The following is a 25513-nucleotide window of genomic DNA, read 5'->3' as shown; positions in this document are numbered from 1 at the left end:
GGAAGAAGAGGAGGAAGAAGAAGAAAAGGAGGAGAAAATAGTTCCCCTGTGCATACAGGTGCCTTTGCCAACAGTCCCAGAAACTCTGACTTATGAAAATATCCATTCTTAAATGGGGGCTACCGCTTTACAGCCTGTAGGAGAAAGCCCTTACTATCTTTGATTCCACAGCACAACTTTATAGTCAACGAAACACCCCCACATACCCAATTAAGAGAGATGTCTAGAAGACTAACTGGTGGATAGGAGACACTGTATTTAGAGTGGGAAGATAGACCTTAGAAAATACGTTTGAGGGGTTGGGGATTTAGCTCAGTGGTAGAGCGCTTGCCTAGCAAACGCAAGGCCCTGGGTTCGATCCCCAGCTCCGGAAAAAAAGAAAAAAAAAAAAAAAAAGAAAATACGTTTGAGTTAAGCAGGCATGGTATCTTGTAACCTTAGGAGGCACAGGTTTGAGACTATCATGGGGTAATTAATGAATTTAAAACTAGTCTGGCCTAAATACCAAGATTCTGTCAAAAATGGGCGTGAGGAGGGGGGGAAAAGGAGAGTTGGTTTGAGTTGCAAGTAAACCAAAAGCCTCCAGTACATTATAGACATTTCCAGACAGTGACATAGTACATATCCACTAAAAATGTCATCAAGGAAGCGTGGAGGTAGTGGAAATTGAGAGACAGAGGCAGGAGGATCTCTGTGAGTTCGAGATCAGCCTGGTCTACAGAGTGAGTTCCAGGACAGCCAGGGCTACTCAGAGACACCCTGTCTGAAAAAAAAAAATAGTAATTTTTAAAAAAGGCATCAAAGAGAGGTGGGTGGCACATACCTGTAATCCTAGCAGGTAGGAAGCAGAGCTAGGATGTTTATGAGTTCGAATCTAGCCTTATTTATACAGCAAAGTCCATGTCAGCCTGGACTTGGTGAAACTCTGCCTCAGTAAATGGATAAGTAAATGACAAAACTGAGAGCAATGCGACCAGATAGGAGATTCCAGAAAACAGAACGGCTAAACAGTGAAAGAGAGTGGGCTCCTCATGCCTCTGTCTATGGGAGTTTTTTCTAGATGGTGTTAGGTCAGTAAGACACTACTATGGTAGAAAATGAGTATTTTAACTATTTTTATTTTACTTATGGTGATGAAGGTGTGTGTGTGTATGTGTGCGCCCACGCATGCGTGTGCGTATGCACATGTACACAAGCAATGAAGAAAGGTACACATTGGTTCCTCCTACCTTCCCATGGCTTCCAGGGCTGAAGTAGGGCCATTAGTCTTGCAAATACTGTAATGGTTGTTGTCAACTTGAACAGAAAACAAGACCATAAATAGTGTTCCCTAACAGACTCTGCTTCAGTTCCTGCCCTGAGCTCCTACCTAGACTTCCCTCTGCTACCTGTAAAGCAAACTTCCTCCTCAAGTTGTTTTTGGTCGTGGTGTTTATCACAGCAACAGAAAGCAAACTAGGACATGGGACAAGCTCTTTTACCCATTAAACCACCTTGGTGGCCCAGACAATGAATCTCAGACCACGTGGCAAAACAATTCCAGATGAATTGAAGATTTAATTATGAAGTCTTTGCAAGAAAACATAGGAGGACATTTCCACGACCTTACAGAGAGGGTTAGTAAAAATAAGCTGGATGGGTGGTGGAGTTTGTCTTTATTCCCAGCACTCGGGAGGCAGAGACAAATGGGTCTCTGTGAGTTCAAGGCCAGCCTGGTCTACAGAGAGTTCCAGGAGAGCGGGAGCGACATAGAGAAACCCTGTCTTGAAAATTCCAAAGGGTGTGTGTGTGTGTGTGTGTGTGTGTGTGTGTGTGATAGTACAAAATGAAAATATACCAACCAGACTAGAAAAACATGAATTTTAAAAAATTAAATTAACATCTGTTTAAGAAATCACACTTCAGGGAGTAAGAAGGCAACACATAAAAAATTATATGACATTTGCAATACATGTGGTCAGCAAATAACGAGTGCCCAGAATATAAAAAGAACTACAAGTTAATAAGAAAAAAAAGAGACCCGGAGGGGCCAGAAAGATGGCTGTGTGGTTAAGAGCACTTTCTGCTCCTACCAACGTCCAGAGTTTGGTTCCCAGTATCCATGTGGTGACTCATGTGTGGACTCTGACTCCAGTTCCAGGGGATCATACATCTTCTTCTGGTTTCTGCAGGCACCGGGCACACACATGGTGCATGTACATACGTGCAGGCAAAAACAGTCATGCTCATAGAGTGAAAAATAATAAAATGAAAATAAAATTTAAATATATCTGTCTAATAACAATGTATCAAAAATATGTAAATACAAAATGGGCACAAATCCTGAAGACATTTTACAAGACAGGATGGATATCTGAATGGTTTATAAACATATAAAAGCTGTTAAGCATCGTATGAATGTGAAATAAATCCTCAGTGACCTCTTACTATATACTAGCCAGAGTGACAAATTAAATCTACAATTAATTAATTAATTAATTTAAAAAATCAAACATTGACAAGGTTTTGGAGCATCTGGAATCCCCACACACAGCCGGTACCAGAATAAACTGGTACAATTGTCATGGGAAGTTTCTGGGGATGTTCTATCAAAGCTGCACGTATGTGTACCTAACAGCCCCCTCCCTAGAATATGGCAAAAGTTCACGAGCTGGGAGGTTTGCCAACAGGCATGCTTGTCCCGGCACTATGCGCAATAGTCCCACGTGGGAAGGATATTTAAAGTGGCATACATTCTAAGAAGATACTACATAAAGGTCAAGTCAGGGAAACGTTAGCAGTGCCGGAGACTGAGATAACGGTTGTCCTTGGGAGGACATACAGCTTGGTGTTTAGAGCGTCGACTGTGTTCTACTTGTTAGCGTGAAAGTGTGCTTATTCTGTGGAAACTCATCAAGCTGTACACTGAAGATCTGTGTGCTTTACTTACACAGCTGATTCTTTAATTAAAACATACGTGTGTGTGTGCTGCATGCCTGTGTGCGTGTGTGTGTGTGTGTGTGTGTGTGTGTGTGTGTGTGTGTGTGTTTAAAGAAACCCCTTTAAGACACATGCACACTTTTAATCTCAGCGTTTGGGAGACAGAAGCAGGCAGATCTCTGAGAGTTGGAGGCCAGCCAGTTCTATACAGCAAGTTCTAGGACAGCCAGTAAAACTTTCAGTTAGTTAGTTAGTTAGTTAGTTAGTTAGTTAGTTAGTTAGTTAGTTAGTGATAATCTCTTGAGCAAAATGTGGTGGTACAAAGTTATTTTTTCATATAGAAGCTAATAATAAACAGGCTCAGAAAAAACAAGATGGCTCACAGTGATCGGCAGGAACCATGCTATTTCCCCTGTTCAATGTAATCGATGCTCACCTCGGGATTCATTGTGGGATTTATACCTCTTTACTTCATTGCTTCTTTTCTTTTCTACTATGACCAGGTCACCTGTTTTCTTTTAACGCGTCTTTGTAGAAAATGTAAGCTGGTTTCGAAAATACCATTTACTGTTTTACTCACTCACTCATTCACTCATTCGTTCATTCATTTTAGAAAATTTTTCCTCGAGCTTCCTGACTTCAACTTAAGCAGAATCGCCCAGAAACACTCAGTTTAGTTCCAGCCCATTCAGTGGCCTGAGCAGTGGGAACTCAGTGCTGCCTGGGCTGTCCAGCCTTCAGTAGGAAACTGCTTGACAGGCACGGGGAAACCTGGACACCCTCAGTCCACCGCCACTGGTGGAGCAGCAGTGAACCCAGGAGCCAGGGTGACCCATTCATCCCTCAGTTCCTCCTTTCCACAGCCTTTTCATTGGCTGCTTGCCCTTCCTTCGCTCCACCTCTTCAGGGTCTCTGTGGGAGTAGAGATCAGACGTGACATCACAGAAGACGTGCATCCATGGGAAGAACTTAATGGCTCGGTATCCAACACATCACACCCACTGAGTGGTCTCCCTGTTGGTGTGTGGGCTAGCTGATAGTTTCCAGCTGAAAGATTACACCTCCTAGCTTCCCTTTCAGACTACGGAGTCACTTCTACCCGCGTTGGGGGCTGTATTCCATCTACCCCTGTAGGTGTTTTGTGGGCGACAAAATACTTCCTCAATAAGGACAGACGGTGCCTCTCTTTCTTGCCACCTTCTCTCTCCAGCTGCCTTTAAAGAATCTAACATAAGGGCGGGGCAGGAGTCGGGGCTTTGGCACCAAACGTTAGATCTCTTAGGCAGTGCAGGGATACAGAAGACCAAAAGAGAGGCTAGAGCCTCTTCTCCACAGACGGGACTGTTCATTCCAAAACAGTGAAGCACGTAAACTCTTCTCCAGGAAAAGAGGTGCCAATGTGGGGAAATGCTGTCAGGGGCTCTTTATAGGTATTGGGGGGGGATGGTGTTGTTTCCATTCATAAAGAACTGAGGAGGTTCCTCAGTCCATTGCCCTGGGCTTCCAGCATGCACCGGGCTTCTCAGAATGCACCGGGCTTCCCAGCATGCACCGGCTTCCCAGGATGTAGCCACAGGATGATTAGGGTGGCCCAGCTTTGCATTCCACTCTGCACGGGCAGGCTGACCAAGCAAGGTCATTTGTAGGAATCCTGTCTCGTGACCAAAGCTTTCTGTCATTCCAAACCCTGCAAGAGATTGAAAAAAAAAAAAAAAGTAGGGTATAAGGTCTCATCTTTCCTCTAGCTACTTCCTGCTAAGAGGGTCATCGTAGGTGGGGAGAGATAAAGAGGGGGTTCCTTAGGGCTCTTCTCTAGCTTATCTGATTCCAGGATTTTAAGGGGTTAGACGGCCTCCCTTAGGATGGTGAATGATGTTTGAGGGCTTGTACTATCTGCGGTAACAGATTCTAGAGGAATTTTAAAACACAAGGACCAAAGATGAGAGCGAGAACGATCCCGAAAACAGGCCTAACCGATTCGTGTTCCCCAAGTGTCCCCAAAGCCAGTCCAGCTTGATGGGGGATTTCCTGGCTTATAATTCTGTTCTTTCTTTTAGCTGTCTCGCATCTTCCCTCATGACGCCTGATAAATTTATGTAGAAGCAACATCCCTGCCCTAACATGGCACAGGCTCCACTGTTCATTGACAGAATGGGGTCTAAACCCCGTCTATCTTGTAATATCATGGCTGCCGGGGAGTCCAACTGAGTTCGGAGCTTTTCAGGGCCGTTCCCATGAGGGCCCGCCAAGGTTACTCCCAACAGGAATGGAAGGAATATGCCAGCCCTTTTGTTCAGACAGAGAAGGGCTGGTGATTTATTTCATTTCCAAGGACGATTATAAAGCAAAACGAGTTTAAAGCAACTTAAAGTTTGTTTAATGTAAAATAATACTGGAAATCACCCTGGTTAGAGAGTATTGGATGCTTGAGTAAAATGCTTGACTTAAAACGACAATACATTTGCATGGCAGGAACGCCGAGGCTCAGGTAGTTCCCTTGGATGGAGCACCATCCCACGAAGCTCCAGGCTAGCCTCATGCAGGACAAGAATGCCTGGCAAATAAGACTAGTAAGTCTGCCTCTTCTGCCTCCAACTGCGTAGGCCTGAGCACCGCTGGTCATGTGGTCCTGGCCTAAGTAATCCTTTCCCTTATCAAAAGATGCGTTACTCCTCATGTCTCAGATGACAGGGGGTGGATTCTCTTGCCCAGTGAAGGATTCCAGATTTCTGCACACGCTTCCTAAATGTCTCAAACAACGGAGAGCAGACACCAATCACTCCATCCTCATTGTCTTCTGAACTGACAGATGAGAAGATGCTGTGAACAGGGGAACCTGGTACCGAAGCCTACCACTAACTGGTACAGGACCTATACGCTAGTTTACTTGGTCATGTCCTATAGACCAGCATTCAATTCTTCCTCTTAGCAAAGGCTAACCAGAGTTCAGGCGCTAACCACCCATGTCTTCTCATTAAAGGAGGTCATCAAACTCACAGCTTGGGAGGTTATTCAGAATATCCAAGCGGTGTTTTGACAGTTGATTTTATATCTGTAATATCAGTGAATGGCTCTCTATTCAGTGAGATGGCAAGCCCCCAGACTCTTCAGGAGAAGAAGACTTAGATGAAGGAGATTCTCTCCAGCCTGGGCTCGCTTGTTACTTTCAAAATAGAATCTAGTCTCTACCCAGAAGAGACTGCCTGTACTCTCACCTTGAAGCCTACAAAGAATACACAGGCTTTGCCCACGAGGTAAGGGCACCTGAGTGGAAAAGAGACATTGCTTCTCCAGGAGCCGAGTGAAACTTAGGGATATTTTCTTAAAAGTTCCAAAAGCCAAAAGCTCATTTAGTTTGATTATCTTACTTTACAAATTACACTTCCAAACAACCAATCTATTTTTAAATAGAATGTGATGTTAGGAGACGTGCTTGCTGCTGTCAGAATGTGGTCTAGAACTTTGTCCAGTGACAAAGGGAGTAGAGTTGGCTTTGGCCTTCTCTGTCAGTGCAGTCTATGCTACGTGTAATTTATTTATTACAGGCTTGACATGACTGCTTTCACAGCTCACCTGCTGGTTCAATGTATACAATGAAAACATACAGATTTTTAAATGTTGTATTAATAAGGTTAATTTTAGAAAACTTTGGAGAGTGGATCATTTCTCTTGACATGGCAGTCACTGCTTCAGTGACTTAGGACGTTCTAGAATGTTCTAGAGAAATGCCTGTTGAGGAAAAATCAAAGCAGTCTCTGTCCCTGGGAGTATGCTTTTTAAGTTAGAAACAATTTCTTTTGGAGGAAAACAACTTAGAATTAAACTGTCTCTTTACACAGCTAGACAATATAAATGTTTACTGTACAATCTTGGAATATAGGCACAATTTGATGTTAACAAAAACAAGTCTTGTCTTGTTTTCAAATACTAGATAAGGTCACTTAAGGTAACAGTTTCACTTTTAAAATATTTTATCTTAGTAAATTGTTTTTAATCAGAAATTGTCTTTTACTTGGAATACTGTTTTTGTTCATTAAATATTAGCTGGTATTGTTAATATCTGAAACAAATTTACAAAGTTTATCATATGTAAAAGCAGGGAATATCGGGGGCTGGAGAGATGGCTCAGTGGTTAAGAGCACCGACTGCTCTTCCTGAGGTCCTGAGTTCAAATCCCAGCAACCACATGGTGGCTCACAACCATCTGTAATGAGATCTGATGCCCTCTTCTGGTGTGTCTGAAGGCAGCTACAGTGTACTCATACAATAAAATAAAATCTTAAAAAAAAAAAAAAAAGCAGGGAATATCACTTGGACACTGTTCAGATTTGTTTTCCAGATGCTGACTTTAACTGATTTCTTCTCCAAGGCTTCCAAGTGCCTGATTCTCATGCAGAAGACTGAGGTAACAGCAGCTAATTAGTTTCCTTACCCTTCTACAAGACTCTGTCCTGCTGCTTGCCCAGTTACAATTAACTGGTGTTACTCCAGATGTGAAAGTTTTTCTCCTTGTCTCTTTTTTTTTTTTTTTTTTTTTTTTTTTGGTTCTTTTTTTTTTCGGAGCTGGGGACCGAACCCAGGGCCTTGCGCTTCCTAGGTAAGCGCTCTACCACTGAGCTAAATCCCCAGCCCCTCTCCTTGTCTCTTAATGTTGCCCACAACTCCTGACATAAAGGCTCTGGATTTTTGCTGTTAAGTTTTGTCATGACCTCCTCTAAGGCATGGTGACTGCTGCCCTCCTCACTGCCCTTAATCAGCAACCTTAAAACTGAGAGATCGACATCCCCAGACCCCTAAAAGCAGTTCAGTGACCTCTAAGAGGAGACTAATGTGTTACGGGCCATCCAGTGCGCCCCTCTTCTCACCACTGAGAACATTGTGTGGGGGCCTCAGAATAGACACAGCTGGAAACAGCCTTCTTCACATCAATTAACCTCTCTGTCTCCCCAGCTCTCATAGAGAGAGCTGTTGTAGGGTGAGAGCCACTGGGGGAGCTTGCATGGAAGATTTTATTTGGGTGTGGGGTTAAGTTCTGTGGGTAAAACATTTAAAAGATGGATTAAAGGTTGGGGATTTAGCTCAGCGGAAGAGCGCTTGCCTAGCAAGTGCAAGGCGCTGGGTTCGGTCCCCAGCTCCGCAAAAAAGAAAAAAGAAGAAAAAAAATTGCAATGTTCCTTTCTTTGTTTTCGCATCTTCTTCCTTTTCCTTCTCCGCTTTCTTCCTTCCTTCCTTCCTTCCTTCCTTCCTTCCTTTTTCTTTCTTTCTTTTTCTTTTTCTTTTTTTTTCCTTTGAGCTAGGACCACACTATGTAGCTCTAGCTGTTCTGGAACTCACAGAGATTCACCTGCCTCTGCCTCCGGAGTGGTAGGTGTGGGCAACAAAATTTCTGTCTTACTGGATCTTACAGTCTGGGAGGGTGACTGTAACTGTGTCAGCACTAAGATGGATGTTACCCAGGGGAGGTCAAGGTCATTTCCACAGTGAATGAAGTTTGAAGTGAAGTCTAACAAAGCGTTGCCAGGCAGCCAAAAGATAAGTGGTGCCAAGTGCTGGAGAGAAAGTGTATATAAGCAACAAAGATGGAAAGTGTGTATAAGCAGCAAAGATCGGCAGGTGGTAGGGATGGTCAATTCTATTCCCCGTCTGATGCTGAGAGTCAGAATCCGTGACCATTTTAATCTGTCCTGACAAGTCTAGCCTCAGTCACAAAAGCTACCCAGCAGGCAGTGTGGCGTGTAATTTACCAAGGGAGACTAAAAGGCAACTTTGAAGACGAGGTACTGGCAGACAGCAGCCAGAGGAGTGATAGAAACAGAAGGAATGAGTGGCCACGAGAAAACCAATCGCCGCACAGCGGCTGCGCACACCCCTGCTCCGGAAGCGGAAGTGCACACAAGGTCAGGTGTGTTCCCAAGATGGCGGCCCTCAGGGCTCTTGTGTCCGGCTGCGGGCGGCAGCTCCAAACGCTCCTGGCAGGCCCCGCCGCGACCGGCTGGTTATGGCTTCCAGCTCGCGGTTTAAGAGAAGGTGAGTCCCAGGATCCAGAGACCTCAAGGACTTGAGAACAGCGTCATGACACTTCCGCCAACCCCGATGTGCCCCTCCCTCTCGGCGGGATTCTGAAACCTCGGAGGTTCAGTCTTCCACAGGGAGCTTAAAAGGCTTTAAGACCCTGGCGGTGCTGCTTCACTTTCCGGTTCTTAGTGCCTCCCAAAAGTCAAGGGGAACTGAGAGAAAGATCTGGTCATTTAAGGATCGGAAAAAAAAATGTCTCAGAGTTTAGAAAAGCTATAAAGGGCTGAATGTTAATTCTCCCGTATTTTTCAAATCGCCTGCCTCCACCTTGGTTAAAGCATGTCGCAAAATCTCCCATCTCCAAATCTCTGAAAAATCTGATTAAATGGTCACTTTCTCTGCCGAGGCTACTAATCTGAGAGATAGCTGCCAAGGTGCAAAGGCAGTTGGAACAACTAAGACAGAAGCGAGTTCTAAATGTTAGGTCTGCATTTCATTAGTATTAAATCTGGGAAAGTAACCAGATTCTAGCGTCAACTGAGACCTTACTGAAGGCCAAATAATGTGTCAAGCTGTGAGTCAAGCAGTGAAAGGACTGTAAGGGGAGAAGGCACAGCTTCTTGTGACACTCGAGTTACAATGAGCTATGGCCATATCCCCCACCAGTAAATGGACATTATCCATTTGCATGAAAGAGTGCAGTAAGATTCTGTAACCAGAAATAGTAAAGTCCTTTGGAAATTTTCATACAGAGGATGCTCCTTGAACAGGCTCGTAAAAGGATGGGATTTGGCAGAGTGAAAAGGTCTTTCCGGATATAGTCTTTTTTGTGTTCTGTGGGAAGCAGGAAAGGATAAATGTGTAGATAAAGAAATGAAGAGGAAGGGACTTGTCTTTAAAATCAGCCAACCAGGGAATATTAAAGTTACTGAGAAATAACCAGATAGAAAGAGTAATAATTATGGTTAGAGAGAACAAAAAGAATGGGGAAAAAAGGAGCCACTGGATAGCCATTGTATATAACCATTATACACAGCTTAGAAGAGGTCTCTTTTTTGTTTCAAACTCTAAATTTCATTAAGAGTGGCAGGTAAGCTGGGCAGTGGTAGCACACCTTTAATCCCAGGAGGCGGAGGCAGACAGATTGAGTTCTAGGCCAGCCTGGCCTACCGAGGGAGTTCTAGGACAGTTAGGGCTACACAGAGATACCCTGTCTTAAAGATTCAAAAAGAAGAAGAAAGAATGGCAGATAAGGAATTCAGTTCAGAGGAATCAAGAGATAATTGATGGGGGATTAGTTAGCAAGTGTGCTTGGGGATTCAGGCATAAATGAAAGATGGAACCATTGCTAAGAAAAGAAAAGTCCAGATGCTGCCTGGGCAGAGTCAGACTAACTCACCAAGAAAGTCACCAAAGAGATCCTGTGGGTGACAGTAGACTTGGTTTCAGCTCTCCTCGTCCTACAACATTGGGCTTAAGCTCATAATGTGGGTAACTGCCATGTCAGATACTAATAGCTCCAAATTGCATACCCCTTGTGAAATGCAGCAAAGGGTTCAAGGTCTCACTATACTGACATGGACTTGATGTGTAGATCAGGCTGGCCTTAGACTCGCAGAGATCCACCTGCCTCTTCCTCCTGAGAAAGGGCTTCTGAACTGGAGAGTTTGGAATGATGAGCTGTCTAATCAGTCTTTGGAGTCATCTTCTCTACAAATACTTGATTGCCACTCTTTAGACAGCCTGGACCGAAGGCTGAATATTGAGTTGAATTGCGGTGCGATTACGTGAAAGCACTGTCATGTTTCATGTTCTTTCGGATCACCCATCTCTAAACCTTTAAGTGAACCTTGTGGCATTCTCCCTTTTGGTAAGGCATGTACAGCTGTTTTCACTGGTCTAGTGAGGATGCTTGTCACTCAGATAGTATTGTACATAAAACATTCACAGTATGGAAAACAAGCTGAGTCCTTGGCTGAAAATACTCAAAGCCTCTTGTTTTTCAAAGATAAAACTATATAACTATAGTAAGAATTCATGAGACTTGGAATTAAGAACCAAAGAGACTTCATGAGGACTAAGTACCAGTGCTGTCGCTTTAAACTTTCAGTCTAGGGCACTGCTTCTCAGTCAGGGATGGTCCACCATTCTCCACTCTCACCCCCAAAACATTTGGCAGTGTCTAGAACCCTTTTTGGTTGTCAGAACTGGTACTACCAGCACCTGGTAAGTAGATAGGGATACCATTAAATGTCTTACAACACACATGACAACTTCACAACAAAGAACATCTGGCCCAAACTCTGTCAGCCAAGCGCGCGCGCGCGCACACACACACACACACACACACACACACACACACACACTGGGGTGGGAAGTGGAGTGGGTTTTGTTTTCCCTGTATGGCCCTGGCTATACTGGAACTCACTCTGTAGGCCAGTCTGACCTCAAACTCAGAGTTCCTCCTGCCTCTGCCTCTACCACTGGGATTTAAAGGTGTTTGCCACCACTGCTGGGTTTGATGCACACCTTAAATGGTGACATTTGGGAAGCAGAGGCAGAGGTAGAAGGATCTCTGTGAGTTCTAAGATCAGCCTGGCCTACTGAGAGAGGTCCCGGCCAGCCAGAGCTACATAGGGAAGCCCTGTCTGAGATGGGGACAGAGGCCAGTGATTGATGGGTCCTGACAGCCTAAAGTGAGAGTGAGCAGATTATGGAAGAAGCAAGACTGAAGGGAGACAAATGACATTGTGATTTACTTAGGGCCTTCTTGCAGTAATGAGCGAGGTTTTCAATAACCATCTACTCGGTCATCCTTTTTTTTTTTTTTTTTTTTTTTTTTTTTTTTTTTCTTTTTTTCGGAGCTGGGGACCGAACCAAGGGCCTTGCGGTTGCTAGGCAAGCGCTCTACCACTGAACCAAATCCTCAGCCCTACTCGGTCATCCTTAAAGGTAGACGTTAGCACTTTATTCACTTTATTTTGTGAATGGGGGACTCTAGTTGTAAAGATGTGGTATCGTACCTAGCTTGAGCTGTAAGAAATAGAGTTGAAAGTATAGGCAGCTCTCCTCGTCTCCATGTAACACCATCTTGGTGCTCCACGGCAGGCCCTGCCTCTTGTTCCCTGCTTTCCTGACAGGATCTTAGCAGTTAAACTGCCAAAGAACAATTAGTGATTTCACCAGTGACAGTGTCAGCCTTACCACACTGAGAGCCCTTGGGAAGGAAGTGCATTCACATCCAGAAACCATGGACACATGAATTAACAACCGTGGTCCTACGTCAGAGTGTACTGAGATGAAAGGCGGGTGGGAGCGGGTCTTATCTCTCAGTAAGCTAAGGGGTGCTATCTGATAGGGACAGCAGCTCTACAGCACAGACCTTTGGGAGGGAGGAGCAAGTTGGGGCTTTAGGATTTGAGTGTTCTGCTAATGGGAAACTGTGTTAAGTACCAAAAAGACTCATTCTGAAGCTCAGGACAGAGGGATATTCCATCAGGAATTCCAGGGAAGGGCCATGGGAGGCCATTAAGGAGGAAAGCAGTCTGAGGCCAGAAGCACAAGCAGTGTTGGCGGTCAGGGTGGAGGGCTGCCTTCTAGCCACTCCCCATGCTCTGCTTAGAGCTCAGTTTCCACGTCCTTAACTGCTTGCTGCTGCAGGGCCTGCTCCCCTCTATCCGCCTTCCCTCTCTGCCTCCTTTACTACAGTTGAGTGTATACAGCCACAGTTGATGTGCCCATCACCGGCTTCTGCACCCAGTGCAGCCTCACTGTGCCCCAGGCTGTTATAATTCAGTTATCTTGACTCCCTCCTGGGAGTGTTTACTGAAGTACTCAGAGGACCTCTTTAGGAGGCATGGGCTTTATTAGTGACTTTCCTGTCCTTGCTTTACTTCTCTCCTCGGGGCAAAGACTGTGCCTTACTAGTCTGCTGTTACTCTGCTCAGGAGGGAGAGCAGCGAGCCTGACCGTGCTGCCTCTCCTGGGACAGATCATTTTGTGTACAAGGGGTGTCTGTCTTGAGCGGTTGCAGCCTTAGTCCTACTGAGAAAACAGTGCGTCTCTGGTGGCATCCTTCATGGTGACAAGTCTTGGGTCACATCTTCTCCTAAACAAGTTTCCTATTGGTGCCTAAACCTTCCTTAGTCCAGTTTTTTTATCCACCTCACTTCTCTTGAATGGAGAGGGGATCCGGGACAGAATGCATCTCGGGTTTTGTTTGGTTTTGCCATGTTTTTCTCTGCGCCCTGAAAAGCAATGCTATTCTTGATTCTTATCTCTTCTTTCCAGAGGCTTAAAATCTGCTCAGGACCTCTCCAGGCCCCAGCCGGGCCTTCTCCCCCTGCACTAACTCACCACCCTGATCAATCTCTGTCTCCCCGAGTTCCTTGGGTCATTCCTCTGGTTTGACAGATTGTCTCTCTTAGATAAGTGTCTGCCTATTGTTTTACCCACTGGCTTCTAGAAACTCACTGGCTGGAGGCTGCTGTGGGAGAGCTTGTGAACTGTGGGGCTTGCCATGGGCTTTGATCTCTTTTCCAGGGGCCAGTGGGATGACTTCAGGGTTTGGGTCTTTGCCTAGAGTGATGTGTGTTTCGTTAGACTTGTTTACCTCATGGTTAGGGCCCAAGTGCCTGGACCAAGAAGGAAACCACATGTTTATGCTCTTTGTGTTTCGGGCCATTGTCCTGATGCTGACTTCAGTGGTTCAAGAATGTGTCTCTGCCTTTGTTTCCTGAGACTTCTCAGAAACTTACCCCCGTACCTGTCGTTGCTCCCATTTGGTCGCCCTCTGCCCCCCCCCCCCCCATCTCAGTTCTCCAAAGTAGCAAAGTTTCTAAGGTTCCTGGGGTTTACTGTGGGTGGAGATAAGCTCTGTTCTCCCTGGTCCCCTTCTGTGGGCCATTCTGCAATGGGTGCATCATGGTGACTTTCCCTCTGCAGCTGTGCTGGCTTCTAGGCTGACAACCAGGTTGAGTCTCACCCACATCCCGTTCATGGGTTGGTCTCTGTTCAGGACAAGTGGAACCGTGTGTGAGGGTGACGCAGTTTCTGTTAACACACAAGGAACCTAGTTCATATAAGTGTTTTCTGAAGAAAGACCCTGGGTTTTTCTGGTCATTGAGTTTTCTGTGTCTGGAGTTGGACATGGAGGGCTCTCGATTTGGTTGTTTTGGAGTAATGATTCTTTATGAATGGTCTGCCCAGAAAACAAATGAGGAATAATTCCAGGCAGCCTGTGTTCAATTAGGTGTCGGTCACAGAACTCACTGGTCACAGATGCTGACATGGACTCTGGTTGGATCAGTGTTGCCATTCCCTTAGGCCCTTTGCTTTTTACTGTTTATATTATGTTTTTGGAGAAGCAGTATATGTTTATTTTAGAAAATATGATAGGCAAAAAGAAGAAGCAGAAGTACCCCCTTCCACGTCTGAGGGATAGCCAGGTTTCTAACATATACCCACAGCTGGCTGAGAGCCTCCTGCAGCCCAGAGCTAACTTGTGTATTTGCGGTTGGATATTTTTTCTAGGGAGAGATCTTTAGCTCCCACTGGATTCTCAAAGTCAAAAATCTTAGACGCTTTTCTAGTCTATATTATTTCTTGTGTTAGTCAGAGCTAAAACCAAACTTTGATAGCCAAACTACTGTTTAACTGGGGTTTTAGTATCTGGAGAGACAGTTTGCAGATTATGTGAGCTCAGCCTCCTCTTGTAGCAGTTAATAGTTACAAGGAGACAGTGGCAGTCATTTCAGTCCTTAAACATAGCACTGACTGATTCGATTGGTTATTTGCTGTGTACCAGCTAGCAGCTGTGGCTCTTTCTCTAAAGACGCAGGAGCATGGAGACTCTCCAAGAACAGCTGCTGAGTGTGAGCCGGCAGCCAATTACCCTCGGCCTTGTCATTCAGTGGCCTGGTTAGGTGACATGGGAAGTGTGTGTAGCCTGACAGATGTGTGCAGCTGATGGTCTCGTCTCCGCTTGTCTCCTGCCCACCCCAGGCATCAGTAGGCCCTGGATTGCCCTCAGTGTAGAATGGTAGTATTCCCCGAAGCCCTTGAGCTTACTCCCTCTCCCCTCCCCTTTCTCTGGTATGGTAACAGAACATGACCCTTCAGGGAGAGGTGAAGAAGGACGGAGCTGAGGGTATTTCCTTCATGGCCAGTTTCATGCAGGTTTGACACAGGATTCCCAGGATACGTTTTGGGGAATATATTTGTCTCACTGATAAGCCACTGTTAGAACACAGACAATGTTGTGTTTTTAGATTATAGAAACCACTTTGGGCTGATTTACTCTGCAAGGGGACATGTGCAAAGGGTACTTCTGACCCTTCCAAGCTTGCTGCTCCAAAAGCTTTCTGGTTTACTTTTGTAGCCCAGGCAGGCCTCACACTCATAGCAGTTTTCCTGCCACAGCTATTCAGTTTGCCAATTCTTCTGGACAGAATCAAGATGACTCTCAGCCTCAGAAGGCAAAGCCCAGCCTGGAGACCCTTAATCCTAGAGAGATGTTGCAGGCCAGTATCCCAGGCTTGCCTACAGTCAGCCTCAGGGGGCATAGAACCCTGGCACTTAGGGGTGAGCCCTGCTTACTTTCTGTCCTAGGCAGGGACCGTGGGAGAGTGCAGACTGAAGGCTCCTCTCCTCTGCCTGTGTAGAATTTGAGCTGTTATTTGAAACTCCCTGTTCCTTATTAAATGGCTGACCTAATTTTTCCCCTTTATCTCTCTAGTGGTGAAAATCCAAGAAGGGAAGACGACTGTAGTAAGTATCGCTGCGTTGGCCACTCACGACCTCCTTAACGTTCGGAGCCGCCTGGCTGCTCCTCTGAGGGATGGATGGACAGAGGCCCAATGTGGACTCCTGGCTCCAGGATCTGCTCCCTCTGAGACCATAAATCCTGAAGTGTACTATTTCTCGGGCTGTGTGCTGTAGTGTGGGTAATCAGGAGCAGTCGCTGGGCCTGTGCTGAGGTATCTGTTACTTGATTAAAGTGACCTTTTGTATGACAAAGTCTCAGAGGCCTTTACTAATATGTTCTCTGGCAGGTGATAAATCAGTTTCCCAGAGGGGAAACTAAGGCAGCATTGCAGGCTACAGAGCCAGAATTAGTTGGCCCAGGGCCAGGGGCCTGCCCTTCTGACCTTTGCCTTCTGTCTGGAATGACTTAGTACCCTTAAGTGACATGTTAGGAGGTGGCAGGCCCTGGGCCCCAACCTCACTAGCTGGCACCCTGGCTTGTCTCTCAGTAAGAAAGCTAGAACGATTCTTCCTCCCATGCCCCCCTTTCCCTCACCGAGCCCATCTCACCTCCCTTGGGGAGTCAGTCATGGGGCCTAGATTATCCCATAATCCTTAAAAGACAACCTTGTTTTCACATGGCCTTCAATGCCTCCAAGAAATTCTCAGCCACCTCACAGAGCTCCCAGAAGGCTCAAGAACTTCCATGTCGACCAGGGGCTTAACCTCTCTGGCAGTCAGCCAAATATAGTCTACCCTAAGGCAGTCTTATCCCCAGGAGAAATCCAGTCATTCTCCTCCCAGAATACCTCCTTGGCCTTTCTACTGGGGCCTTCCCACCCCAGTTCTTACTGTGCAGGGAACTCCATGTTCTTAAAGCACTTCTCTGGTTCCCTGATTAAAACCTAATGCAGTCTGGGCATGATTGTGTATATCTGTAATCTCTGTACCTAGAGAATCAGGAGTTCAAGGCCATCCTCAGCTATATAGAGAGATCAAGGCCAGCCTGGCCTCCATGAGACCATTTCAAATGACAAAAAAAAACTGAAACAGGCATTCACCCTATAAGTTCTATGCTGGAGAAAAGAGTGACAGCAGCCTTCTTTGTTTTTATTTTTTGAGACAGGGTCTCTCTGTCTTGGTAATCCTGGCTGTCCTAAAACTCAGTGTAGACCAGGCTGGCCTCAAACTCACAGAAATCTGCCTGCATCTGCCTCCTGAATGCTGGGAGTAAAGTGTATGACATCGCACCAGGTGATATCAGACTTTTGAAGTGGTGTATTGCTTCTGCTTTTCTGGGTACAGAGTGCTCAGTGCTAAAGAGAGCGTCCCCTGCCCACTGCATCTCCTACTATTACAGCTGCTGTTCTGGGACCAGCCTTCTTTTTTTCTTTAGCTCATTAGGACACCTGTTCTTCTATTGGCTGTTTCTGCTTTCCCTTGATAACCCTGGCAGATCATGTCTGGCTCTCTGGGCTGCCATCTTCAGACTCTTCAAAACTAACTAGTTCACCAGAACAGCATCTCTCAGAGATTGCTAGGCATTCAGAACTGAAGACTTACTCCTCAGTTACTAGTGCTGTTCACATTGGCTTTTAAGTGTAAAGAGGTTTTTTCATGTGGGACACGGATCTGCTGTTTGTAGAAGGCATATGGAGACACTGGCTCTGGGGTGAGCCCGTGCATGCCTGGTCAGGTGCTGCCGTGGCTGACTGTGGGTGTGCGCCCTCCAAAATAAGATCCGTCTCCTGCCGCCCATAGCTGTGGGAGTTAAATAGTCTGGTATATGCGAGCCATTCCTAGCACAGAATGAGGTAAATAACGGTGAGCTAGTAAATGCTAGCTCTCCCCTGGGGCCCTTAAGGCCCCTCCCAAGGCCTCCCATGCACCTTAGATTTCCCTGGCCCACAGCTTCTCTCTGACGTGTTTAGGGTTGCCATGGTAGAAGCGGGGGTGGGTAGTGGTGCCTGGCATAACTGAGCAGAACTTCTAGCCTCTGTCCCTTGGCCAGTCCCAGCCCGGGGACAAGGTTACTTTTGTCCTAGTGCCTCTCAGATCTATCCCACTGTGCTCTCGGGCTCAGCCTCAGAGGCCTGCTAAGCTCCCCTGCAACTGAGGCTGACTCCCAGGTCGCTTTAGTACACGTAGCCATTCCAAGGCTGGGTCACAGGGTCCATCCATGATGGGAGATGTCACACAGGGCCTCTGCAGGGTATTGAAAGGATGTTATCCAAAATAACACAAGGATGAGGATAGCCTACTCTGTATAATGAGTTCCAAGCCAGCCAAGGCTACCCAGTGAGCCCATGGTTGTTCTTAGAGGAGGGCCCGTATTGTGTTCATCTGCCTGGACTTTCCGTGTTTGCGGAGGGAGAGAGGAGCAGCAGTGCACGCAGATGCTTCCTTGTCTCGCTCCTCTCGGGGCTTCTCAGCTGCAGCACTGGCTGCTGCTCTTTGTTGTGAGACTTCCCTGTGTCTCCTTGCTAGATGCCCATAATACACGTTCTCCAATTGTGCAATCAGAAATGTCCCCAGACACGGCCAAAGGGGGAGTGGGGCACACATCATGTCTGGTCAGGACCTGCTAGTGTAGACTTCGTTTTCTTCCATAGAGCTAGAAACAGTGCTCTCAGCAGAAAATGCACAGAATGGGCGGAGGTTTTCTTTGAATATTGCTTCTGACTATGCCATTTGGAACTTCTTCATACGTGTGCGTAGCTGTCTGTCTGTATACATACGCGTGTTTTTGGAGGCCAAAAGAAGGCATCAGATTCCCTTGGAAACCAAAGCCCAGTCCTATGCAAGAGCAGGACAGACTCTTAACTGCTGAGCCATCTCTCCAGTCCCCATTTGGAACTTTTAACCACCTGCATGTGCCACCTTTTCCAGAAGCAGGGGGAAGGAAGCCTAGGGTTCAGGTACTTTATTGTGGCTTGTTGATGAAGGAAAATAGCATCCACTAAAACCAGCAAACTAATCTTGTAGTGTAGTCCTTATCAACCTGTGCATCACGATCCCCAAAAGACCATCAAGAAATACAGATATTTATATTATGATTCAGAACAGTAGCAAAAGTATAATCATGAAGTAGCAGTGGAAGTAGTTTTGTGGTTGGGGTCGCCACAACCTAAGGAACTGTATTAAAGGGTCATAGCATCAGGAAGGTTGAGACCACTCTTCTAGTTACCAGGTTCTATGTCTATGTTGTCATTGGTCTTTTGTCTGGTTTGAGGCAAGATTCTTACTGTATAACCTCTGCTGGCTTGGAACCTAGTACCTTGTAGCCCAGTTGCTGCCATGAGACCCCCCAAAAGTAAGCTTTGACTGGCATTCATGCATTGTGTACTCAGAGCTAAAGACCTGCATGTCTGACCCCGGCTTTCACACTGGTGTTTTTTCTTTTCCTGCTTCTTAGATTGAAGGCCGAGTCACAGAAAGCCCCAAGGCAACTCCAGATCCCCCTAATCCCTCAGGCCAGTGCCCCATCTGCCGTTGGAATCTGAAGCACAAATATAACTATGAGGTAAGTGTGACTATAAAAACTGTCACCCTGCACTCACTGGGGTCAGGGCCTCTTACCTTGAGCGCTGTCCTCCCTATATAGTGACAGCTGCATTCCACAAAGCCATTAAAGGCAGCACTTTGTCCAGTAGCTGTCAACCTGGCCATGTGGTAGACTCTAAGGAACTTGAAGACATACTGGGCTGGGGGCTGGAGAGATGGCTCAGTGGTTAAGTGCATTGGCTGCTCTTCCAGAGGTCAAGGTTTCAATTCTGAACTAGAACAGGGTGGTAAGAGCTATATATATCAAGTCCCAAAGAATCCAGTGCCCTCTTCTGGCCACCACAGGCATTGCATGTACACACATACATGCACACATACATGTGCCCACATACATGTATGTATAAAATAAAATCTCAAAAATAACTTTTTTAGAAACAAGAAGTATGGGGCTGGAGTGATGGCTTAACAGTTAAGAGTATTTGCTTCTCAACAAGACAACTTAAAACACCCAGAGCTCCAGTTCTAGAGTAGCTAATGCTCTTTGTCCCCAGGGATACTGAGGAACCTGTGGTGCACATGCATACATAGAGGAGAACCACTTAGACACATTCTTATAAAGGAAAGTCACTGCTCAAACAACTCAGCCTCAGGCAGACCCAGTCAGCATGGCATTTTTAAAGTTCGCACAGGCTGTGGGGCTGGAAGCCACGGACTACATTTGTGGCCTTGTTCAGAATGGCAGGGGTAGTCCTCATGGGGATGGAATAGGGTCTGGATTTGGCTCCTCTCCCCTTAGGTAACGAGGTGGTTCACGTTCTCGTCTCCACCGTGGAGTTCTGGACTCCATACCACCCAGTTGCTCTAGCTCTTCCAGAACAGCTGCTTCTGGAAAGGCGAGGATATGAACGTATCCAGCAGCGGACAGCATAGCAAGGGTGGGGCCTGCTCCAGAGGCCGTCCTGGGAAGTCATGGACTTTGTAGAGCTCACTTAGTGTTAGAGAGAGAGAGAGATGTGTCCATGTGAGGGCACAGATGCCACACACAGCACAGGCATAGAGGTCGGTCAGGTCTCCTTCCTGTGGCCCCGAGGGTGGAACTTAGACAGGCAGACATGGTGGCAAGTACATTTACTGGCTGAGCCGTTTTCCAGCCCTTAAATCTCTGATTAACCCCATGAAGTAGGGACTTCCTCTTCCTTGCTTTGCTATGAGGGATCTCAAGCACAGAGAAGGTAATGAATGTGCCACAATCACCTAGCACTATATCAGAGCTGGGCTTCAGATCTGAGGTGCCAGGCGGAGCCCACGTGATAACTGCTACCCTGCAGAAGGTAGGACCTGGCCCTGGATCCCCACACTTGTTCTCTAGAGCACTCACTGGTGACATAGACACTCTATTTTGGAGTTTCAGGTGATTCAGGTTCTGGGCCAGTTTGACCTGTGTTGTCCCAGTTCCCCCTTTAAGGCACAGGATGACTAAGCGCAGAGATCCTGGTCAGGTGATAAGGCCAGGAAGATCTGAACAGAGTGACCCAACTAATCTCCTGGTCTGGGAGCCTTGGCTTCAGTCCACCCCCGGCATGGGGTCAAGAGCAGGGCTCCCCTGCCCTGGGTCCTCTCCAAGTAAGTGCAGGAGTGCAGCAGAAGGCTGAGGTCAGAGCTCTTCTCACAGATGCCAGTGCACATACACAGGCATGCTTGGAATCTCAGCTGAGACAGGGAGGCCATGCCCACACCTGCCCCGGCACCCGGGGCACACTCCTACTGGCCGTTTCCAGGAAACCAATTTGGCTCTGTTCTTCCAGGAGAAGAAATCTAATTCTTTCCAAGGTAAAGGCTAAAGTTGTTTTTCCTTTCCCCCTTTCCACTAGGAGCACTGTTGGCCCAAGCTGTGTGTAACTGTTGGCTGGCTTGGCACCCTGCAGTAAAGAGTCTGAGGATGCAAGCCAGCATGTTAGCTCTGGATTAGTCCAAGCCTTGCTACCTGCTTCTGATGAGTGTAGGGCTGAGAGTTCCTGGGTCCCCAAGAGCCGTTAGTGATTAAAACAGATTTGCAGTCGTGCAGTACCGGCAGCCAGGGCAGCACAGACAGCGACTGCTGAGGCTGACATTGGGCCCTGGCAGGGCAAGTATTAACCCTTCGAGCCATTTGTGGTGGAGAGAGAGTTTGTCCTTTTTGCTAGACTTATCCCAAGGTTGTTGGGGGGGGGGGGCTGCAGGGAAGCCTAAGGACCCCATCCCTCTAGGATAGCAGGGCTTAGGAGATGTGGACTGAGCTTCGTATCCCACTCCCTCCCTCTCTGCTCAGCCGCCTGCCTAGCACCTGAGCAGGAACTTCAGCTGCACCATCTCAGCTCTGGGACGGAGAAGCAGAAGCCATTCCTCTCACTGAAATGCTCTACATGTCCCATCAGCAGAGGAGAATGGCCACCAGTCATCTTACTACTGAGAAAGACTGGTGGTTAAGCGCTCCCTGCAGCGTTTCTGGTCTCACCCGATGATGTCAGAACATTGGGGAGGTGCTGCAAGCTCTGTGGCCCACAGTCCAGGTTCCCACACTCCAGCAAGCCCAGCGGACCCACACTCCTCTCCTTGGTTTTCACTAGGACGTGTTGCTGCTCAGTCAGTTCATCCGGCCTCATGGAGGCATGCTGCCCCGGAGAATCACAGGCCTGTGCCGGGAAGAACACCGAAAAATGGAGGAGTGCGTGAAGATGGCTCATCGAGCAGGTCACAGTACCCAAGGCCAAAAGGGGTGGTGGGGACTCCAGTTCCTCTTCCCAGCCAGCCGTGACAGCTGGGAGAGAGATGGCGAGCAGAGCAGTGGTTAAATGAGACGCACACTCACGCACACATGCACACACACACATGCACACACAAACAAACACACACATGTATACCCCTCCTCCCCGCTCCCATGGTCTTTGCCCCTGGCCCTTTCAGAACTGTGGAGACTGACCCCTTTCATGTTCTTCCTCCCATTCAGGTCTGTTCCCAAATCACAGACCACGGCTTCCAGAAGGATGCTCACCAAAGGATAAGCCCAAGCTCAATCGGTAAGAAGACATGCGCACAATTAACCCACGAGTTCCAGGGCCCGTGTCTCACTGCAGCCCGAGAGAGCTAGGGTGTTGCTTGGCTGCTCCATTCCCAGCCAGCCCAAGCACACACCTGTACCATTCCTGCCATGGCTGTACTGTGTGCTATCTGCCACCTGCCTGGCCCAGCTCTCTTCTCTTTCTGTCCTACAGGGCCTTGACCCAGGGGCAAGGAAACACTGCTGGGGCATTAGACGGTGTCAGTCCCTGTGGATGATATACACTGCGCTGCCATGGGCAAGTCAGAGCTCTTATACAAACTGATGTCCAGCTCTCTCCAGCACTGGGCTCATGACAGGGCAGAGGCAGGCCTGAGCCATGGGAGGAGCATCTGGGATAGGAGAGATGTACCTGCATAGAGTCAGTCACACCAGTGCTCCCTGCTGGCAGCCACACGACTGCCATGGATAACTGCCATGGATAAGGTATCCGAGGGCTGAGGGGGACAGATGCACGTCAGCCCTCAGCACCAGCAGGCTAGGCAGGCCCTCCAGTGCGAGCAGATCCTCACCTGACTCTCGGACAACTGTCCTCTTGCAGGTTCCCCTCTCTCTGACATCACCCTCGTGGGCAGTTAGATCTATAGCATCCCTCATTCAGCAAAGAGCTGGGTCTTTAGAATTGATTTTGCAGTTCTTATGCCCTCTACCTGCAGCTCCTCTCACCTCCAGTGTGCCGCGGGCTCTGCTGATAGTGAGGAAGACACACTCTACTCTGCAGGGTGTCTAAGGCAGAGCAAGACTGCCCAACCCCAACAGACCTTTGCAGAGATCCCTGCCAGAGCCTAGGTGGAGGCTGGGAGACCCGGTTGTTAGGCAGAGAGGGTAGAGATAGGGTGATATAGGCTTGCTTCTTTGTGCCTTGCTTTCCCCATCCCTAGATGCTGAGCCTGAGCTGGGCTGGGCTGGGCTATCCACCAGCAGCCCTGAGGAGCAGGGCATGCTCTGGTCCATTCAGGGTTGAGCCCACCCCCAACCCTGGCTTTTTAAGAGGCAGCAGCAAGCCTGAAGACACAATCCATCCTGCCCTCAGGCCTTTGAAGCTAGGCCAGGCTCCCTCCCTTACATCCGGTGTCCTTTAGTGTGACATGGGATTGATGATGTGTGGGGGCTCTTGAGCTGCAAAAAGCCATCCTGGGGGAAGGGAAGTCCTGGCTCAGGAGGTACTGATCTCTGTACAAGGGACGCTATGGTTACACCCAAAGGTCCCTAGGCTGCACTCCAGGGCCTAGGCCCTGCTCACTCCTCCATGTCCTCAGCACCCTGGTACAGCATTGTTTCTCCAGCAGAGAGGATAGTACCCCTCTCCTCCTTTCCTGTGCTTAGCACACATACCCAGGCCGGGCCCTGCTCAGGAGATGTAGGAAGGGGCTGGTTCAGGAAAACATGAGTTGTAGCTCGAGCTGAGACGTCCACAGAGAGCTGGTTGGATGCCCCCAGCCTGCCTCGGTTAGCTGGCTGCCCCATGTGGCACTGACGCAGCCGAGGCTAACTGGAGGAGAGCTGAGGAGAGCTCTGGAGAGTGGTCAGCTGGGGTCTTCTGAAGCCCTTGAGTCCTGGTGAACACCCTAGGTCATGGGCCTCTTCATAAACCCCGTCTTCACCTCTCCCTCTGGGGACTGGGAGGGGCCAGCAAAAGGGCCAGCTGGTGGTGAAGGAACTTATGCCGGACTAAACTGCTGTCCTAGAACAGCTGACCATAGAAATAGCAGCCCTGTGCAGGCAGTACCCAGAACAGTGTTAGTGTCTCCAGCCAACTGGGGTGGGCCTCATCTTCACCTCCAGTGCCCACACACAGGTACAGGATGGGCTCGCATTGCACTCCCTCTTCATGAGGCGAACAGCTGAAGACCAAGGTCCAAAGGAACGTGATGGGAAGGCGTGAATCAGCAACCCTTGTCAGCCAGAGATGTCAGCCAAAAAATAATTTTAATTTCTGCCAGGAATACTCGCTTTTAAAGTAATACTTGAAGGCTTCTAGAGGCCTTGCATAGAACACAGGAGGACCCCTGGCCTATGTGGCTGAACTCTGAGTATGAAGGATGGGCCTTCCTGATCAGGAGCCAGGTTTCATTATGAACAGAGTAAACCCCAGTCTTGGTGCTATGATCCACCCTTCCAGGAACAGTCAGAGCCTAGGCTGTCCCCAGAGGAGTCCCGACGGCCGTGGGCGGCTTCCATCTTTCCCTGCCCCTCCCACTTACAGAAACCTGCTGGACTGGAGTGCGCTGCTCTGTTCATCCCTTGCTTCCTACTGGGGGAGGCGGGCTCCTGCCACAGTCGCAGTGCCCTGGGAAGCTCACTGGGGGCTAGGGTGTCTATGCCACATTCCTGTCTCTAGCTTCAGGCCAGAGACCTCCTGTCCAAACAGCCTCCTCTCTGCCTTCTGCCTGCAGTGCAGATCACACTGACGACTCTTAAAGAGCAAGGGAGCCGGGTCTAGGCTGCCTGGCCCTGCCTGAGCCCTGACCACACACTTGTAGCAGCGAGAGCCCAGCCCATCTGTTTACAAAACAGCCGTGTCCCCCGCACCCCCAAATGCTTTGCCTTCTGAGAAAGGAAAACTGGTGAGGGAGGCTGCACCCAGCCCCAGGGGACAGTGACCGTCTCCTGCCCCATCAGGCAACCTCTTTGTGTTCTCACTACAGCTATCTGACTCGCTGGGCTCCCAAGTCCGTCAAGCCAATCTACAAGAAAGGCCACCCTTGGAACAAGGTGGGTATGGCCGTGGGATCACCTCTCCTGAAAGACAATGTCCGCTACTCCAGAAGGCCTCTGAAGCTGATGCACTAATGGGAGGGATACTGCTGAAGATCCTGACTAGAACCTTCCAGAAGATGTGCTTGCCCCTCCTGCCAGAACCACTGTCCTCCACAAACAGGGCAGGGATGTTGGAACTTACTTCTGTTCCTTAGATCTGCCCAGCTGCAGCGTTGGGAGCCAGAGGCAGCCAGGAGCTGGATCTCCTGGTCACTGTTCTGATGACTGGCTGTGGCCGAGGTCGGAGCAGGAAACTTACCCAAGGAAATATAAATAAAGCAGGCTCTTGGCCTCCCCATGTGGTCAGTGCTTAGAAGTGTGGGGCCCGTGCAGCGTGCGGACCTGCTTATTGGGCCCTGTCAGTGTCAGTGCCACGCAGGGCCCATGGTCCAGCACTGTAGGTGGAGGCCGAGTGATGATCAGTTACAAGCAGCTTTTTTTGACTCTGGGAACTCGAGCAGGCTCCTAACCACC

General features: G+C 48.1%; 1 protein-coding gene across 1 annotated transcript; it reads left to right on the top strand.

The window, feature by feature from the left end:
• Nucleotides 1–8831: 8831 nt before the first annotated feature.
• On the top strand, nucleotides 8832–25302 carry Mrps18a (mitochondrial ribosomal protein S18A). The gene is made up of 6 exons (NM_198756.2): nucleotides 8832–8946; nucleotides 15671–15702; nucleotides 19094–19201; nucleotides 21789–21912; nucleotides 22169–22238; nucleotides 24928–25302. Exons 1-6 carry the CDS (start codon nucleotides 8835–8837, stop codon nucleotides 25070–25072), a joined length of 591 nt encoding a protein of 196 aa, NP_942051.1. The 5' UTR covers nucleotides 8832–8834; the 3' UTR covers nucleotides 25073–25302.
• The last annotated feature ends 211 nt before the right edge of the window (nucleotides 25303–25513 follow it).

The sequence above is a fragment of the Rattus norvegicus genome, chromosome 9 (assembly GCF_021556685.1).
Source record: "Rattus norvegicus strain SHRSP/BbbUtx chromosome 9, alternate assembly SHRSP_T2T, whole genome shotgun sequence".
NCBI lineage: Eukaryota > Metazoa > Chordata > Mammalia > Rodentia > Muridae > Rattus > Rattus norvegicus.
This window is presented reverse-complemented; position numbering and strand designations above follow the sequence as displayed.

Bases quoted from the DNA above. Each gene is read 5' to 3' on its own strand.
- Mrps18a (NM_198756.2), top strand. From the start codon at position 8,835: ATGGCGGCCCTCAGGGCTCTTGTGTCCGGCTGCGGGCGGCAGCTCCAA. The intron at 15,703-19,093 runs GTAAGTATCGCT...CCTGCTTCTTAG, and splicing joins AAGAAGGGAAGACGACTGTA to ATTGAAGGCCGAGTCACAGA. The intron at 19,202-21,788 runs GTAAGTGTGACT...GGTTTTCACTAG, and splicing joins AGCACAAATATAACTATGAG to GACGTGTTGCTGCTCAGTCA.